At 37.3% G+C, this 17,938-nt stretch overlaps 1 protein-coding gene across 34 annotated transcripts in view; it reads left to right on the forward strand.

Annotated features, from left to right (window-relative positions):
• Window positions 1-17,938, forward strand: part of EPB41 (erythrocyte membrane protein band 4.1) — a 189,916-nt gene that overhangs the window by 90,749 nt on the left and 81,229 nt on the right. For all 34 annotated transcript variants that reach the window (XM_082684772.1, XM_082684755.1, XM_082684762.1 and 31 more), the window contains exons 4-5: window positions 1,697-1,801; window positions 13,858-13,900. In XM_082684772.1, the coding sequence (XP_082540898.1) occupies window positions 1,697-1,801; window positions 13,858-13,900 (148 nt within the window). The remainder of the gene's footprint in view (window positions 1-1,696; window positions 1,802-13,857; window positions 13,901-17,938) is intronic.

Raw genomic sequence — 17,938 nt, forward strand, 5'->3', positions numbered from 1 at the left:
TATCAGTTATGATATGATTGATATTAAACAATGTGATTATTACTAATAATAGCCTTTATTGATAAAACATATATAGTTCACATATATTTGTATTTTAGGTAATTATGAATTGAATTATTTATATGCAAATGCAAATCTATCAAAGCAGTAATAGTCTAAAATATCACCCTATATCTATCAATAGACATTCCCTCTCCAAGTTTTAAAAAAGAAATCAAGAAAAATACAGTATTGCACTTTGAAAATAGCTGCTATCCTGTTAACCAAGGACCTGTGGTCTGTTCTTTCTGCTTCTCTCCACTACCTAGTTGAGAGATGGGAAAAGCTATTTCACACATTCTTCCCATTTGGACCAATGTCCAGATCTGGGTTCTTTATACCTGAAACATTTGGGGGCAGATATGTTTCAGAATTCAAAATACTTTGGTTTTAGAAAGGCAGTAAATACTTTGGCTGCATATTTCATAACACACACAGCAGGGTGTGTGGCAGTACCAGGATTCATTCTAAGACAGGTACAGAAAGACCATAAATAGCCTCGTAATAGCTCAGGTCAGAATTTGCCTTCAAATGAACTTTGGAATCTGCCCCCTTGACCCGAAAAGCCTAAAATTTTACTTTTTAGAGCTTCTGGACTTTGGAATTATAAATAAGGGAGTAGGGACCTGTACATGAAGACTCCCCAAATCAATTCTGTCATTTGGAGTGAAAACATAAGAGAGAAAAAAAATGAAGAAAATGATTACAATAGATGAGTTAAGTCTGAAAATGAATTAATAGCTATATGAATTATTAAGTCATTAAAAATAACTCTGCTCATGGAGAGGACGTGTGTGTGTCAAAAATGATTTCTAACTTTTTTGAAGTATTTAAAAAAATATATTTCTCAGAGGTCATTAGCATGTTTGATTTTTTTTTTTCAACAATTCCATTAGGTAGGATAGATATAAATAATCTATCCTAAAAAGAAAAGTTTTACATAAAAAGAAAGCTAATATTCAGAATTATTAATAAAATTGATCTAGGTTGTAAATGGAGGAGCCAAGACTTTTGACTATCCTATTTTAGCCTCTAAGTCAGGCTAAGTAGGAATATTAGTACCCAAATTTGGCAGTGGTTTTATTTTCTAGGTAAAGAAACCTTAAGAAAATGATTCATAGCACAACTAAAAAAGCCACCACAAATGGTAATGTCTGTAGGGTATCTAGACTTCATGCGTTTTTCAGCAAGGAGCTGAGACATAGCTCATTCTCTTGGGACATTTGGACTGAGAACGGCTGGCTGCAAGTCTGAATGATTTCCATAATCACAATTAACTGTCAGTGTTGACATTAGAGTCAGTGAATTTAGGTGGTCATGTCAACAGCAGCCCATAGCAAGCTTCAGGAAGTACTGCACCAAAAATAAAGTTTGTGACCTTTAAGATGGAGGCCGGGAATGGTTGATGAAGGGAAGGTAAAATTTTGCCTTGAATTCTAGCACTATTTCCAAGCCACTATAAGTGTGTTGCATATTTAAGATGACAAATTAAGAAACAGGATTTTTATAACACATATTGTTCTACTTCTACTGTATAAACCATCTGAAAAGTGGTGGTAACCAAGGATAAAAGAGGAAATTGAGAAGTGACATTTTATTTTATTTGATGATAAACACAAGAATAAGAGAAAACCTCAGAATATGTTTGTCTTTGCAGAAACATGCAAAGGGGCAAGATTTGCTTAAGCGAGTGTGTGAGCACCTCAATCTTTTGGAAGAGGACTACTTTGGTCTAGCCATTTGGGATAATGCAAACTCTAAGGTGAGGAGACTGTCTGTCAAAATACTTGTTTAAATTCGTTTATTGTTGTTAAGTGTATTTATGCCTGCCTCTCCAAGATGCAGTGTATTTAAGAGTTATTCTTGCCTATTCTTGTTTCTCAGATTTTCCCTCTAGAACATTTTAAAGAAAAGACCATTGCTGATGTGTTCTTTCATCATTGAGAGAGAGTATCTACTGTACTATCTTTTTAAAGGACAGGGCAAGTACAGAGCTACAATGTCCTTATTAGCAAGTAGATACCAATAACTTCATATATTATGTAATTAATATTGTATCTGATAGGTTCATAATAAATACTTGTTGAATGGATGATTATCAATATTATAATTATAAGATAATTATGATATATAGTTATAATTTGAAACATATTATTGTTTGAAACATATTATAATTTGAAACGTATAATTTGAAATATATTATTGAAGCAGTCCTACAATGAATCTGACATTTTCTTCTAGCCCAAGGGAAACCAGTAGTTAACTTTTGAAAGAAGTAAAAGAAAGTGTGAGAACATGGAGGAAGAAGGAAAGGTTAAAAGTTTGGTATTTACTTCAGAAAATTTGAATTATTTCCTAAGCCGATTTACTGAAAATTATAAATATTTAGCTTAAAATCTAGTGATAAAAACTTTAGTGCAGCTTAACAAGTCTTTGCAGATGCTATCCTAAATGATAGGGATAGGGCTGTGGATAAGATAGACATGGTCCCAGCCCTTTGGAACTTGGAGTTTAGCATGATGAGTGTTACACAAGAGGAAATACAAGATGTCATGACAGGGTATGGCCAGGGAAGTCTTTTCTGGGGAAGCGACGCTTGAGCCGAGAACTGAAGGATTAAATGGGCAAGTGATGTGGAGAAAGATTGGCTTGTAAAAAGGCCTAGAATTAAGAGAATGGCGTTGGAGAAACTAGGAGCCTGGCTAAACATAGGAAGTGAGGAACAGGGAAAGAGATGAATCTGAATTGGTTTTGTTGATTCTTTCTAAATTTGTTGTTTCTTTTCTAAATTTATTAAGAAAAGTTGAGGGACAGCAGCCCTTAACAACTGTAGACTCTGTAGTTTGGATTTTTTGAGTTAGAGAATGCAAGCTAGAAGACATGGAATTTCCCTTTGCCTAAATGAACTCTATTTGTAAAATATACTAGTAGTTACCTAGTAGTTTACAATAGTTTGTCCTTCTATGTGAGTGACTGTTGGTTCAAGCAGAAGAACTATGTCTACCAGCAGTAGGTTAATATTATTCTTTAAGGACTTAATCTTTGTCCTTAAAGGCTCAAACCGACTTGTACTGAAGTCTCTAAGTCCTATTAATAAAGGAAGATTGAAGGTAATTAAAAAACAAAACAATATCCCCCAAACTGCAGTGAAGAACATTCAGGAGCTGTGAGCTCAGAAATTCTCCAATGAATCAAGGAAAATACTCTGAAAAGTATTTTATTTATATAAGCTCAGTGAGATAAAGTTCAGTGTTTTTACACTATAGGTGCAAAAATAAATAAATAAATAAATAAAGAAAAGAGAAAGAAAAATCCAAGGTTGATTTGAGAATAATTGGGAATAATTGAATTTGGCATGTTGGTAAAATCACTGAGTACTTAATATAACTGGAAATAATTTCTATGAACCACACATAGTTAAATTTTGAGAAGCTAACACATTCATCTAGACATTCAGGAGAGGAAATTCTTTTCCCTTGAAGGTGAGCTTCTAGGGCCCACATTGCTACAAAAACTTTCAGTTGCATTGATAACTTTTCACTATTGTTGGTGCCATCATACTTGTCCTGTCAGCAGGTTTTATTTCCTTTATAATAATTTTCAAAACCTTTATAAGCAAATATTTAATTCCTTTATTTATATTTATTTAAATATTTATGTGTAAAGTGACATTAAAAGGGGCTAATATAAAAGCTGAATAGCAAAGTATAAACCCGGCTGTGTAAAAAATGGCATTATTATCCCTCTTCAATAAAATATTTCTAGAAGAGAAAAGCTGTTGTTTTAGAATCATAATCTAGTTTCAACTTCCTTATAGTTGCTAAGGGCGCCTTTGGGCAAGTGAATCCTGGGAAATATAGGGCTTATCATATTCAAGGCATTTGTTAGGTTTGTAGTAGCGTCCGTGTTCTTATAGGATATCCAACAAGAACATGGTCAAAGGTAATGAACTGTTCTGTATTTTCTGCTTCTAAATTCATTGTGACCAACCTCCAACTCTGAGAAATAGGTCCAAGTAGAGTTTTTCTTTGGATTAAAATGAGGGTCTTTGGGCTGATTCAGGAAGTAGGGTATAGAAGTGAAAGCAGGAACTTGCCAAGCAAATATTGCACAAAAATGAATTTGGAGACTTACCTTAGCATTGTCAGGTTAAAAGGCCATTACAGTACCAAAAGCTATCTTGGTGATATCAGTCCTTTTTCAATATGCTATCTCTTGAGTCATACTTATTCATTATGGATGAGTTGCTCTCTCTGCTCATGCGTAACTGTCCCTGGTATTTCTGTCACCATCATCCTGGGGATTTGATTTGCCTCATTCATGTGATATTTCTCCAATTTCCTTTGTCGTAGCTTTTCCTTGTGTTTTGATAGAATGCTTCTTCTGAGAAATGGCATGCGAGACATAATCTTTTTGAGATATTATATGTCTGAAAAATGTCTTTATTTACCTCACATTTGATTGTTAGTTTAGTTGGGTATAGAATTTTACACGTGAAGTTTCATCATAATTTTGATGGCATTGCTCCATTTGTCTTCTGGCTTCTAGTGCTGCTATGAGTAGGTCAGAGCCATTCTGACTCATGATCTTTTGTGTGACCTTCCCTTTGTAGAATTAATCTAGTAGAATCTTATTGTCTTCCTTCCTCTGTTCCTCCTTTCCTTCTTTCCTTCCTTCCCAAAATGGAGGATCCAGTTTAACTTAAAACAGTAAGGAGAGACCCTGTTTCCCTACACTCCTCACCAAACTACAATGGTGGCAGACTTTTTACTTTTGCCATATGAAGAGGAGAGGGAAACTGGAGTCAGGACTTGCTTTGGAACTAGAGCTCCAAGTTCATGGTTTGGAGCCCAGTGCTAACTCTCTGTGGGTGACATCTTCCCCTCCCCAAAACAGGTGAGGAAAGAGTTTCTCAGCCTTGTAAGTTCAAGCCCAGGTGGAGCCAATCTCCTTGCCATCCCAGCTTAGAAATGCCACCTTTTCTTTATTGACCCAAGCTGGTGGCAAAGGGGACCATGAGCTAAGGGGAGGGCTCGCTCATGTTGCCTCAGAGTGTCAGCCTGATGCTGGCTGCCTTGATGAAGCAGCAGGATGCATCTTTGGGCAAAGGCCTACGTACAGTTTGGAGCAGCGATGGTGAGTTGTGGCCCTGCCTGGTTGCCTGGTGCCATGGGGGGTCATGACACAGGCTTTGTGCAGCCAATCTGGAGGGGAATGAAAAAGTCTTGGAGCAGTGTGGGCAAGGATAGGGGTGGACATTGGTGGCATGGTGTGTGTGGCCGAGGGCTGCAAGCTTGGAGGGATAGCAGAAGGTCTTGGGGTGATTGGGACACAGAGGGGGCAGGCGCCGGTGTGTACCAGCCAGCACATGGCCACTTGGTCTGGTAAGAGGAGGCCTTGTCACAGCCACAACATTGGTGCCAGCGCTGGGCTGGGGCTGCTGGCGGTGGCAGGAAGGCGCCCTGCAGAACTGGCAGGCCCTGGAACCAACTGACTGGGTTTCTGCAGTGAGCCCTCATGGGGTGCTCCTTTCTTGGTTATTGGTTCCTTGCCAGTGGGACAGGATCAGTGTCTCTGGCTGTGGACTCCTCATCTCGGCCCAGCATCCTGCTGGCCCAGGAACCCAGAGGGAGGTAGGCAACACTGGTGATTATCAGGCTAATGGAGACTGGGCTGTAGGGACCTGGTCTTGGTTTAGTCCCAGTCCACTGATGCTGTGTGAACTACTTCCTTCTTCTTCTTCTTCTTTTTTTTTTTTTTTTTAAGATTTTATTTATTTATTTGACAGAGAGAGATCACAAGTAGGCAGAGAGGCAGGCAGAGAGAGAGAGAGGGAAACAGAGCAGAGAACCCGACGTGGGGCTTGATCCCAGGACCCTGAGATCATGTCCTGAGCTGAAGACTTAACCCACTGAGCCACCCAGGTGCCCTGAACTGCTTCCTTCTTGTTGCTTAATTTTATCCCCAGCGTGGAAGGTGGATGGGGACCTGTGGAAGGGCACTCCTGCAGTGGATTCTGCAGCCACTGACCTGCTCTGGACACCAAGGAGTTGCTGCGCCTGTCACGCTATTTGATTTCATTGTAGTCACCATTACCTACGCATATCCACTGTCAATAAACCACATTTCCAGATATGCTCTTTAGAAGTATACAGAGATTCACGAAATGATTTAATGTGTAAAGCCATTAATGTTCGTTAGTCATTTATCCAAATTTTCTGTCATTCTGAAAACATAAAGGATACTAGAGTTAGAACATCTGCTGGGGCTCAGTCCCCTCATTTCAGAGATGAGAAGACTGAAGCCTGTAAAGGCAGAGTGGCTTCCTCCCAGCTACACAGTCCATTCCCTCCTGAAATTCCTTGCCTCTTGCTCCTTCCTAAATGATTTCTTCTTCAGCTTTTTATTCATTTTGTCTTTTTTCTCAGATTTTGTTTCCTACCTACAGAATTAGTTCCTGTTATGTTACAAAAATTCAACCAAGTAAATATTAAAGATCTAATTGGCCTTAGTAATCATTTCATGAATTGGGCAGTGTTTAGCAAGTAGAGGGAGCTCTGAGGGCCTAGAGGAAAGGTTTGTTAAGGTAGAGAGGGAATGGAAAAGACGAAATTATTAACAAAGAATCCACTATTGAAGGCAAGGTCACCCTCCAAGAGGAACAGAGAGTCTATTAGTAGACATCTTAGTGCTGACCAGAAAATTTCCATGTTGATTAGTTAAAGATTACATTTCTTGGTGGTTGAAACTGTAGTTAGGTTAGATATTAGGTCTTGGTTTACTGACTTGGGGCCTTAACCTAAGTGATGCCTTTTGGGCTTATGGTTTTCTTTTTAACATTTCTCGAATTGTAAGGGGGAAAAATGTGAACCATAATACAAACGGAGATGACTGTCCTCTTTCCAGTCCCAGTCCGTTGTCTGTTGTCTTTTTTTGTGTGTTAAGATTTGTCCTTCCTATATGTAAGTTCTCTCCTTAAGAACTTCTGATTGGGGGCACCTGGGTGGGTCACTTGTTAAGAGGCTGCTTTCGGCTTGGGTCATGATTCTGGGGCCCTGGGATCAAGCCCTAAATTGGGCCCTGCATCAGGCTCCCTGCTCGGTGGGGAGCCTGCTTCTCCCTCTCCCTCTGCCTGCTGCTTCTACTCGTGCTCTCTCTCTCTCTCTCTCTCAAATAAATAAATAAAATCTTTAACAAACAAAACAAAACAAAAAAAGAATTCTGGATCTTTGCGTTTTGTTTGTATGTAGTTGGGTACCTTAGAAGGGAGGAAAGTTAATTGAATGGACTTTTTCCTCACAGGGCATGGCTTACTTGCTCTTTCCCTATTGGCTGCATAATAACAAGCCTGTTGCCAGACAGTCTGACTAGAGAAAAGGAAAAGCAGTTAGAAGCAAACTTCTATAGCCCTATGAGACATTTATTACCACTATGAATCAAAGTTATATGATGAGTTAAATAGTTGTTTCCTACATTTTATTCCTGCTTAGTTGTTTATGAATGAATCAAGGATTTTTTTCCTTGGAGAAATGTCACCCACATTACTTCCTCCCCCACCCCCTCCAAATTCCCTCCCTAAGCAAAAATCTTGAGCTCTTTTGGTAAATACTGAGAATTTTATTTTTTTAAAGATTTTATTTATTTATTTGACAGACAGAGATCACAAGTAGGCAGAGAGGCAGGCAGAGAGCGAGAGGGGGAAGCAGGCTCCCTGCTGAACAGAGAGCCTGATGTAGGGCTCGATCCCAGGACCCTGGGATTATGACCTGAGCTGAAGGCAGAGGCTTTAATCCACTGAGCCACCCAGGCGCCCCAATACTGAGAATTTTAAATGAAGAGTTCATTGAATTCAATGGCATATGGTCTTCTTTCTCTTTTCTTCCATTTTCTGTGTGGATGGATTTTCTTACCTTAGGAGTCAAATTTTCAACTGAGCAGATCATCAGTCTTAGCCAGGAGGGTCTTTTACCTTGCAAAGGCAAATAACAAACACCATTTGAGTGAATATTAAATTAATATTGTGAGGCATTTAACTTATAGTCATCTGAAAGAATGCATTGTTTTAAATTGATTCATGAGTAGTTTTGAAGGCAAGTACAATAATGATTGTGTCTTTATTGTCTGGTAAATCAGAAAGACTAAAATGAATTTTGTAAACACACTTGCAGAGTAGGAGGCTATATTTGGGATCTTGTCTTTTGCTCTGAAGATTTGGTTTGACATCTCTAGTGGATTTAAATGTGGCTTTTTTTTTTTTTTTAACACTTAGAGTCAGACCTAGAATTACTGCACTATTGAGTTTCTATAAACATCTTGGAGCAGTGATTTGAAGTCAACATACTAACAGAAGCATAAACAATGGTTGTTCCTCAAGTTAAGGAAGATAGATTTGTGGAGCTTATAGATAAATCTTTTACCTCAAAAGACAAGGATGTGTATAGATCACTTATATGTATATGCAGGGTTTTAGGGCATCCAGATAAAGGTAGCTGATGGCCAACTCAGGGCATGTTCTTTCTTAGGGTTTTTTGTTAGAACTTTATAATCTGGGGTGCCTGGGTGGCTCAGTGGGTTAAGCCTCTGCCTTTGGCTCAGATCATGGAATGATCTGGAATCATGGAATCAAGCCCCACGTCGGGCTCTCTGCTCAGCAGGGAGCCTGCTTCCTCCCCTTTCTCTCTCTGCCTGCCTCTCTGCCTACTTGTGATCTCTGTCTGTCAAATAAGTGAAAATCTTAAAAAAAAAAAAAAAACCCTTTATAACCTAAGGTTATAATTGCTTCAAAAGATAGAAAATTTCTATTCATTTTACTTACTTATATGACACTGCCTTGTATCTTGGTAGCATTTTTCATTTGTTTATTCATTTATCCATCAAGCATGTATTGAGTAGACAGTGTGTACCTTGTGCCAGGCAGAGCTGTAAAACATGTAGTTTCTTTGCTCAGGGAACTCCCAGGCTGATGAGGGGGCAGGAGTAAGATGGGCACCCACAAAGAAATGTTTTTCTGTGAAGGTAATGTAAGATCTGAATTATAAGAGATAGTTGGGAATATTCTAGATGAAGAAATTGGGATAGAGAATTCCAAATGAAAGAGACAACATGTGAGAAGGTGTTTTAAAGTAGGAGAGTAAATGCAAGACCTGTAATTCTTCAGTTGGATGAATAGAGATCTATATCCGGCTAATACTGTTATTCAGCTCTATTATTCAGAAACATTTTTTTAAGGTTTTTTTTTTTTTTTTTTAATTTGACAGAAAGAGACACAGTGAGAGAGGGAACACAAGCAGGGGTAGTGGGAGAAGGAGAAGTAGGCCTCCTGCAGAGCAGGGAGCCTGATGTGAGGTTCAATCCCAGGACCCTGGGATCATGACGACTGAGTCACCCAGGCAGCCCTAGAAACTTTTTTTTTTAAGATTTTATTTATTTATTTGACAGAGAGAAATCACAAGTAGATGGAGAGGCAGGCAGAGAGAGAGAGAGAGGGAAGCAGGCTCCCTGCTAAGCAGAGAGCCTGATGCGGGACTTGATCCCAGGACCCTGAGATCATGACCTGAGCCGAAGGCAGCGGCTTAACCCACTGAGCCACCCAGGCGCCCCTAGAAACTTTTTTTTTTAAGCTCAAGAAGGAATGTGATACTTTTTAAAGCACAAACATAAGTTCTGTTTAAGATGTTAATAAGTAAGTAAGTAAATAAATGTTAATTTATTTAATTCACAAGAAATGATCAGCAAAACAGACCCTTAAAAGGGAATCCTTAGGAGTGCCTGGGTGGCTCAGTGGGTTAAGCCTCTGCCTTCGGCTCAGGGTCCTGGGATGGAGCCCCATATCAGGTTCTCTGCTCAGCAGGGAGCCTGCTCCCCCTTCTTCCTCTGCCTGCTTCTCTGCCTACTTGTGATCTTTCTCTCTCTGTCAAATAAATAAATAAAATCTTAAAGGAAAAAAAAGGAATCCTTAAAAAAAAAAAATTAAAGGAATCCTTGTAACTGAAAGTATTCAAATAGAAAATTATCCAGAATTAAATTTTGGGGACGTCTTAAGATCCCTAATAAGAGGACACCTGAGTGGCTCAGTCTGTTAAGTGCCTGTCTTCCACCCAGGTCATGATCCTAGGGTCCTGGGATCAAGTGTCTACTTGGCCTCCCTGCTCATGCATGTTTTCTCTCTCTCTCTCATGCTCTCTTTCTCAAATATATAAATAAAATCTTTTTTAAAAGTATCCCTAATAAGATAAGATTCTATAACTTGTCCTCTCAATATTTTGTTATTTTATAAGTTAATTCTTGTCTCTTTCCCTTAGGTATAACCCTCTCTCTTTCACCTCTCCTTCAAAACCATTCTCTTGAGAAATTAGTTTACATATAACTATCTCTAGTTCTTCACTGCTTATTAGCATAATACAGGAAAGTGTGTAAATCATAGGTGTATATTTCAAAGAATTGTTACATAGTGAACACATCTGTGTAAATACCCAGAAGGTTAAGAAAATAAATATTACCAGGACTCCAGAATCCCCTTAGTGCCCCTTCCCAGCCCCTCCCTCCCTCCCCTAACAATCACTACTCCCACCCTATACATTAAAAGTAACAAATGTCTTCCTGACATCTATCACAACAAGTTAGCTTTGCCTAACTTATTACTAACTTTAAAAAATTAGCTTTTTAAACTGTGTTGTAAAAATGAAATCATGCATATATTCTTTTAGGTCTGGCTTCTTTTATTTTGTTCAGTTGTGGTTTTGAGATTCATCCATGTTGTGAATAGCAATAGATCATTCCTTCTCAGGTTGTGTAAAAGTTCATTGTTTGACTATACCACACTGTATGTATTCTACTATTGATGGCTGTTTGGCTTGTATATAGTTTGGGCTCTTAAGAATACTGCTGCTAAGAACATTCTGGTATATGTCTTTTAATGCACATCTTTCTTTTCTGTACCAAAGATTTCATCCTATCAAGTCGTTTAGATGATCAGTATCAGCACAATTTATTGAGTGCTGGTTATGTGCTTTTTATATACATCAAATAGTTTAATCCATAAAAACTTTGTGAGGAGTAGATTTTTTTAAAGGATTTATTTATTTATTTATTTTATAGAGAGAGAGAGGAGGGAGGAACAGAGATAGATAATCCTCAAGCTGACTCCACACTGAGCAGGGAGCTCAGTGTGGGGCTCGATTCCAGGACCCCAAGGTCATGACCTGAGCTGAAACCAAGAGTTGGACGGGTAACTGACTGAGCCACCCAGGCTCCCTGAGGAGGGTAATTTTATCCCAATTTTATATATGAGAAAATTGAGACTTAGATGATCTTATATAATGTTACACAGCTAGTAAATGGTAGAGAAGTTGAGACAAGATTAGAACTCAAGATTGTCTGCCTTCCAAGCCTATACCCATAACCATTATTCTCTTTTGCACCACAATCATCATTCTCAACGCAACCCCTCATTTCGTCTCCCTTTCTATAGTCCGGCTTCCTCTAATTCAGGTCACTCCTGTGTTTTAAATCTTTCAGTGGCTTCCCCTTGTCTGGAACTTTATAAAGTCCAAGTTTCTTCCTGTGAAATACTGTGTCCCCCATGATCTGACCTTTACTATTCTCTTTGTTTTATATTTCCCCTCCTCACCTCTGTGTTCCAACTATGCTCACCTACATGTAGCAATTGAGTATCATGTTCTCTTATACCTTGTGCCTTTTTATTTACTCCCTCTTCTGTTTTGCTTGGCTAACCTGTTTGTCCATGAAGATGAGGTTTAGGTCTCCCAAATATTCTCTTGGAAAATATTACCCAACTGTCTCTTATCCCCAATCCATTTTGGTGCACATCCTCTGTGCTCCTAGAACACCCTCCTCATAGCGCTCTCACACCTCACTGTCATCCTCATTTTCACACCTAGAATGAACGAATCAATTGTTCACAATCCACCTCTTCCATTACACTGACATCTCCTTGAGGACAAGTACTATTTTTGAATCCTCTTTTGAAATTACATTGCCTAGTACATGGGGTCGCTCCTCAAATGTCTGTTGGCTAAATGAAATGCTGTCAAGTGAATCATTTAAATTGAGCATAAAAGTACCTATTCTGTACACATTGATTTTTATTATCTTGTACACATTTATTTTTATTTGGATTTGGAGGTCTAGATACTGATGCCATAATAATTTGTTTGGTAAGGTCACTTATACTGTGGAGTCACACGTGACTGATACAAATCTGGATTTGCCCTCTTTATGTCAAATTGGTGGGAATTCTAGCTGCAGAGTCATAGAAAGGCTGAAAAATCCCTGTAAGAATCTTGGCAGCTTCAGGTTACCTTGGGGGATTTCTCTATAAAAGTGGAAAATATAGAGTTGCCTCATTATGGTGAGAGATGTTTCATTCCAAAGTGGTAAGAAGTAGTCTTTGTTAAGACTTCTGGTTTGCGTGATATAAATGATGATTCTCAGAGTTTCCATGAAACTTACTAATTGGTACTTTTGAAGTCTTCCTTTGCCTTTGGACCTACAATAACTTAAAGTTCTTTAATCATAATGAGAAATGAGGGTTACTGCTTTTCTGACTGGGCTTAAACAAACGTGTGCTTAGTTTTTATTCTAAGGAACACTTTTATATTAAGTGGTATATTTTTAACACATCTTAATCTTCTGTGTTAATTGTGGGGAAAGGGAACAGAAAAAGGAATTAATCCTCCCTGTCATACTTATTGTCTCTTATGATGACTACCTTAATAAAACAGTTAAAGTAGTATATAAGATTGTGGAATTCAAGTTCATTTCTTGGGCAGGGGAGATAGAATCGTAACTTTGTGCTTTTTGTCTTTGTTGATAGAGGATAAGGAGGGGTACTTTACTCTCCTTTTCTAAATATCATTAAAATTCAGTTTTAAACCTTTAGGAAGATGGAATGGAGAGGGATTGGGAGGAAGCAGGAGAAGGGTTGCTGGATGCTGATGATGTTAAACTCATGTGTTCACTTTGATTAGTTATTGATCTATACAATTATGTTTAAGGTATGTTTCTTTATGTCTCTTATATCAATAAAAATATTTTAAACAATTTAATTTAGGAATTACTGTCTTTAAACATTTCCAAAGGAGCCTGCAAAAGATGTTAATGGTGAGGCTCTTCCCAAGTGCCATTATTTTTCATGGTCCACCATGAATTGAATAGCCTTCCACTAAAGGCATGTAGACTCTAAGTGGGGTTGGTAAACAGTAAAAGGAGAGTTAGCGTGGGCAAGAGTAGTCAGGGAAAACAATATAATCACTCATCCAGTAAATATTAACTGAGTATGAAACATGTACCAGATGCTGTGTTGACACAGAAAACTTAAATGAGATTGGAGGGCAGAGTTGGAGGGAAGAATAAGATCTGGGTGGTGTTTATTAATCCTGGTTATATCTCTACTACTCTTTATAGAATGATAAAAATAGCAAATGCTTATTTAGCATTTATTGTCTACTAAAAGATTCACATATATTAACTCATTTCATCTTCACAATAAGCCTATGAGATAGTCACTACTACTAGTGTCTCATTTTAATTTCCTCTAGTAGATGCGAAAACAGATACAGAGATGTGTAAAATGACTCAGCTAGGAAGTAGTGGAGGTAGGATTCAATCCTAACTGTCTGGCCCCCTGTTTCTCTGCTCACATTTACTATGTTGTGTGAAATTAGTGCAGAGAATATCAGAAATGTTGATTTGACCTAGAGAATCTATTCAAAAATGGCCAGTAATCCTGCTGTGGTACTCTGTGGTTTGTGTGTTTTGGAGCTGTGTGTGAATGCCTTTTTTTTTAATTTTTTACAGACATGGCTGGATTCTGCCAAAGAAATAAAAAAGCAGGTTCGTGGTAAGTGAATATAGCCCTTTTTATAGTTCTTTCTTTCTTTTAGTAGGTCAGAGGATTTTCACCTTTTTCTGGCTATGAGTCACTTTAGAATCCTGGCTATGGCAGGTGGCTCTGAAATTGAGATAAAAACCTTCCCTTGGAAGGAGATTCCATGACAGAAGTTACAGCAGAAGTGGACACTATTGAGATGTAGGGCAGATCTTGATATTTTTTTTCTTTACAACTAGGCAAAATTGGGGAAGATTGGAATGGTTGAGAAAAACAAGTTTGAGAAGAACAAAAATGAGAAGAGAAAAAGGATATGGGAGTCAGTTCTCAAAGGAGTTTGCTGCTTGGTCTTGGTCCTTTTAAATTGTTCTGGACAGTTGCATTCTAACCTTCTTCATGTTTTTTTCTCTGTAGTTCTTTTTGTCCATTTTCAACAATCTTCTTCCAACTAGTTCTCTGTTAGTAGAAAAATGAGAATTCCTTGCCAATGGCCCTCTGACATTGTGACTTTTCTTCTGATGCTAAGCCCTCTGGTATATATTACTGTTGTACCCCTGCTCAGACTGCTCTCCTGAGATAAATATTTCCAGGTTGAATAAAGTGCAGATTAGTATTTTGTAGCTCTAGGCCCAAAGGGCTAGCTAAGGGGCAGAGATTCTTTTTCTCTTGTTTACAACTTAATGTCTTTTTGGTTTGGTTTATTTTTAAGGAAATTTTCAGGAACTGCACTAAAGGTTATTTATCATGGTTAGTAAGTTTTAGCTCTATCTCCTGAAAACAGATTTTATTTTTCATTTGTTTCTTAACAAGCTTGCTGTAGTGAAATGTTTTCTTTTAGACCGTATTTATAATTTATATTCCTTGAGATAGAAAGGCAAAATATTCCTTTGGACTGGCAGCTCTCCATATTATAAAATGTTGTTTTAAAATGCAAGTCAGAGGGACGCCTGGGTGGCTCAGTTGGTTAAGCAGCTGCCTTCGGCTCAGGTCATGATCCCAGCGTCCTGGGATCGAGTCCCACATCGGGCTCCTTGCTCCTCAGGGAGCCTGCTTCTCCCTCTGACTCTGCCTTCCACTCTGTCTGCCTGTGCTCGCTCTCACTCTCTCTCTCTCTGACAAATAAATAAATAAAAATCTTAAAAAAATAAAATAAAATAAAATGCAAGTCAGAGCAAACAAACAAACAAATAATAAAAAAATAAAAAATAAAATAAAATGTAAGTAATAGCAATACATTTTTGGAATATTTGAGGCATGACAAGAAAAACATAACTCCAAATCCCTGTCAATGAAAATTGTTTTAATATTCAATATTACTTAGGAATAAATGATTATACAAGAAGACTGGTTAGGGAGAAAAGTTAAAGCAGAATTTATGATGAGTGGAGAAGAATATCTAGTAGATTATATCTCTGGCTATGGAAAAAAGTCTTGCTAAGAAAAAGAACCAGCGTTTGTCATTTTAAAAAACTTTACAAAATAATAAAAACCCTTTCTGTAACATGGGAAAGGAAAACCTCGTCTGTAGCACAAACTGAATTAAGGAATCAAAATGTAAACATTTCATTAAGCCAAAGAGAAGAATTTTGTTTTTTTAAAAAACTATTTTTCTTCACACACATCATATAAACCCATTGTGAAAAATTTAAATATTGTGGAAATATATCATGGAGAAAGTAAAAGGTCCCTAAATTCTATCCTCTAGATACAATCACTGTTAAGTTGGTATAAGCTACAAGACTTTTTCTAGGCATATATAAGTTTTGCCTTTGAAAAGAAGAATTATGCTGTATAGGATTCTTGCCCCCACCTTGTCCCTAGGAGATATGTTCCAGGTCCCCCAGTGGGTGCCTGAAATTGTAGATAGTACCAAACCCTATATATACTGTGTTTTTTCTTATACGTGTGTATCTTGTTAAAGCTTAATTTATAAATTGGGCACAGTAAGAGATTAACAACAATAACTTAAAATAAAATAGAACTGTTATAACAATAATACTGTAATAAAATGTGGTCTCTCTCTCAGAATATCTTACTGGACTGTACTCACCTTTCTTATGATAATGTGATGTGATAAAATGCCTGTGTGATGAGATGAAGAGAGGTGAATGACGCAGGCATTGTGGCTTAGTCTTAGGTCAGGAGGATCATCTGCTTCCAGATTGTTGTTGACCATGGGAAAGTGAAACCATGGATAAGGGGGGGACTGTTATATATTATATATTATGTATTGCATTATATTATATATGCATTGTGTATGCTATATATAGTTAAAAATTTGTTTAAGTAGGTGATATAAATATGTGGAATAAAATTAAATGATACCGATGAATCTAATGTAAGGTAAATCACCCTTCTACCCCATCCTTTAATTCCTTGGGTTCTTTCCAGAGATGTTCTGAGTGTACATAGACACATATTATAATATAAATATGTATTTAATACATGTGTTTTACATGTATATTGTATTTTACTATGTATATTTTACATAAATAGATTAAATAGATATAATATATATTTAATATAAATATGCAACAAATATTTTTTATTTAACATAATTTGGAGTATTCTTCATATCAACACATGTAAATTTATTTTGTTTGTTTAAAAATTTTCTTTGATTACATAGTTGTAGCACAATATATATATATAAGCAGACCTTTTGATGGACATTTCGGGTTATTCTCAGTAGTTTGCTGTTACAAACAAGGTTACAGTGAACATTTATATAAGTTCAGGTTCACTCATATAACATATAAGTGCATACACATGTATGTTCCTATAGGTAAATTCTTAAAAGTAGAACAAAAAAATGAACATCTAAAATTGAAATATATATTCACTAGAAGGATTTTTTCCATATTAAAAACACACAGAAAAGTATGGAGGCTAATGTAACAAATAACCCATGTACACGTCACCCAGACTTAACATGTGTTAACGCTTTCAACTTAAAATAGGACAGTACTGGTAAGTTTTGTCTTTTTTGTTTTCTTCCTAATCCTGTCCTCTTTTCTCCCTAGCCAAAGAAATCTATTTTCATGAATTTGGGGTGATTTAGTCCATGTTTTTATTTATTTATTTCTCATATACCCTTACCTATATTCTATAGATAGTATTGCTTTTGCTGTTTTTCTGAAATTTCCCTCAGACCCATTTATTCATTTGAATCTCCTTGGGAGGTTTATCAATCTCTCTCTCCCTCTCCTCCCAGCTTAATTCTCTTGGCTGTGAATAAGAGAGATCTCCCCTACTCAGTGTGGCTATCCACTTCTACCTCTTTCTGGAATATGCAGAGCAAAAGCAAGAAGTCCTTTACCTTCTCTATCCCTCTCCACCCCTAAAATATCCTAAAAAGTAGGAAGTTTCTTATATAGCTATAATACAGTAATTAAAAGCAGGAAATTAACATTGAAGCAACACTGTAACCTACAGACCTTATCAGTTGTCCAAATAATTTTCTGTATAGTGAAAGAAAATCTATGGTGATATTTTGCATTTAGTTGGTACATCTCTTTAGCTGTTTTTGATCTGGAACAGTTCCTGAGTCTTTAAAGTTATTTATTTATTTATTTAAAATTTCTGTTTATTTATTTGACAGAGAGAAACACAGCAAGAGAGAGAACACAAGCAGGGGGAGTGGGAGAGGGAGAAGCAGGCTTCCTACTGAGTGGGAAGCCCAACATGGGGCTCGATCCCAGTACTCTGGGATCGTGACCTGAGCTGAAGGCAGACACTTAACGACTGAGCCACCCAGGCACCCCTAATGTATTTTATAACATTGATAGTTTTGAAGAGTCCAGCTAGTTAATTTTTAAGTGGTCACTTTGAGCGTGTCTGATTTTTTTCATGGCCCATGAATATTCAGGTTATGCACTTTGGTGGGAATGTCACTGACATGTTGCTGAGTTAAAAGGAAGAAATTTTAATGTTAAGATTTTTTTTAAAAACTTTTCCAGCCACCTTTTTTCCCCCACTAAATATTCTCCATAAGGTATTACTAATTATATGTATCCTATTCTAGAAACAGTCACTGACTAAATCTTAACT

This window comes from Mustela nivalis, assembly GCF_964662115.1.
Source record: "Mustela nivalis genome assembly, chromosome: 10".
Taxonomy (NCBI): domain Eukaryota; kingdom Metazoa; phylum Chordata; class Mammalia; order Carnivora; family Mustelidae; genus Mustela; species Mustela nivalis.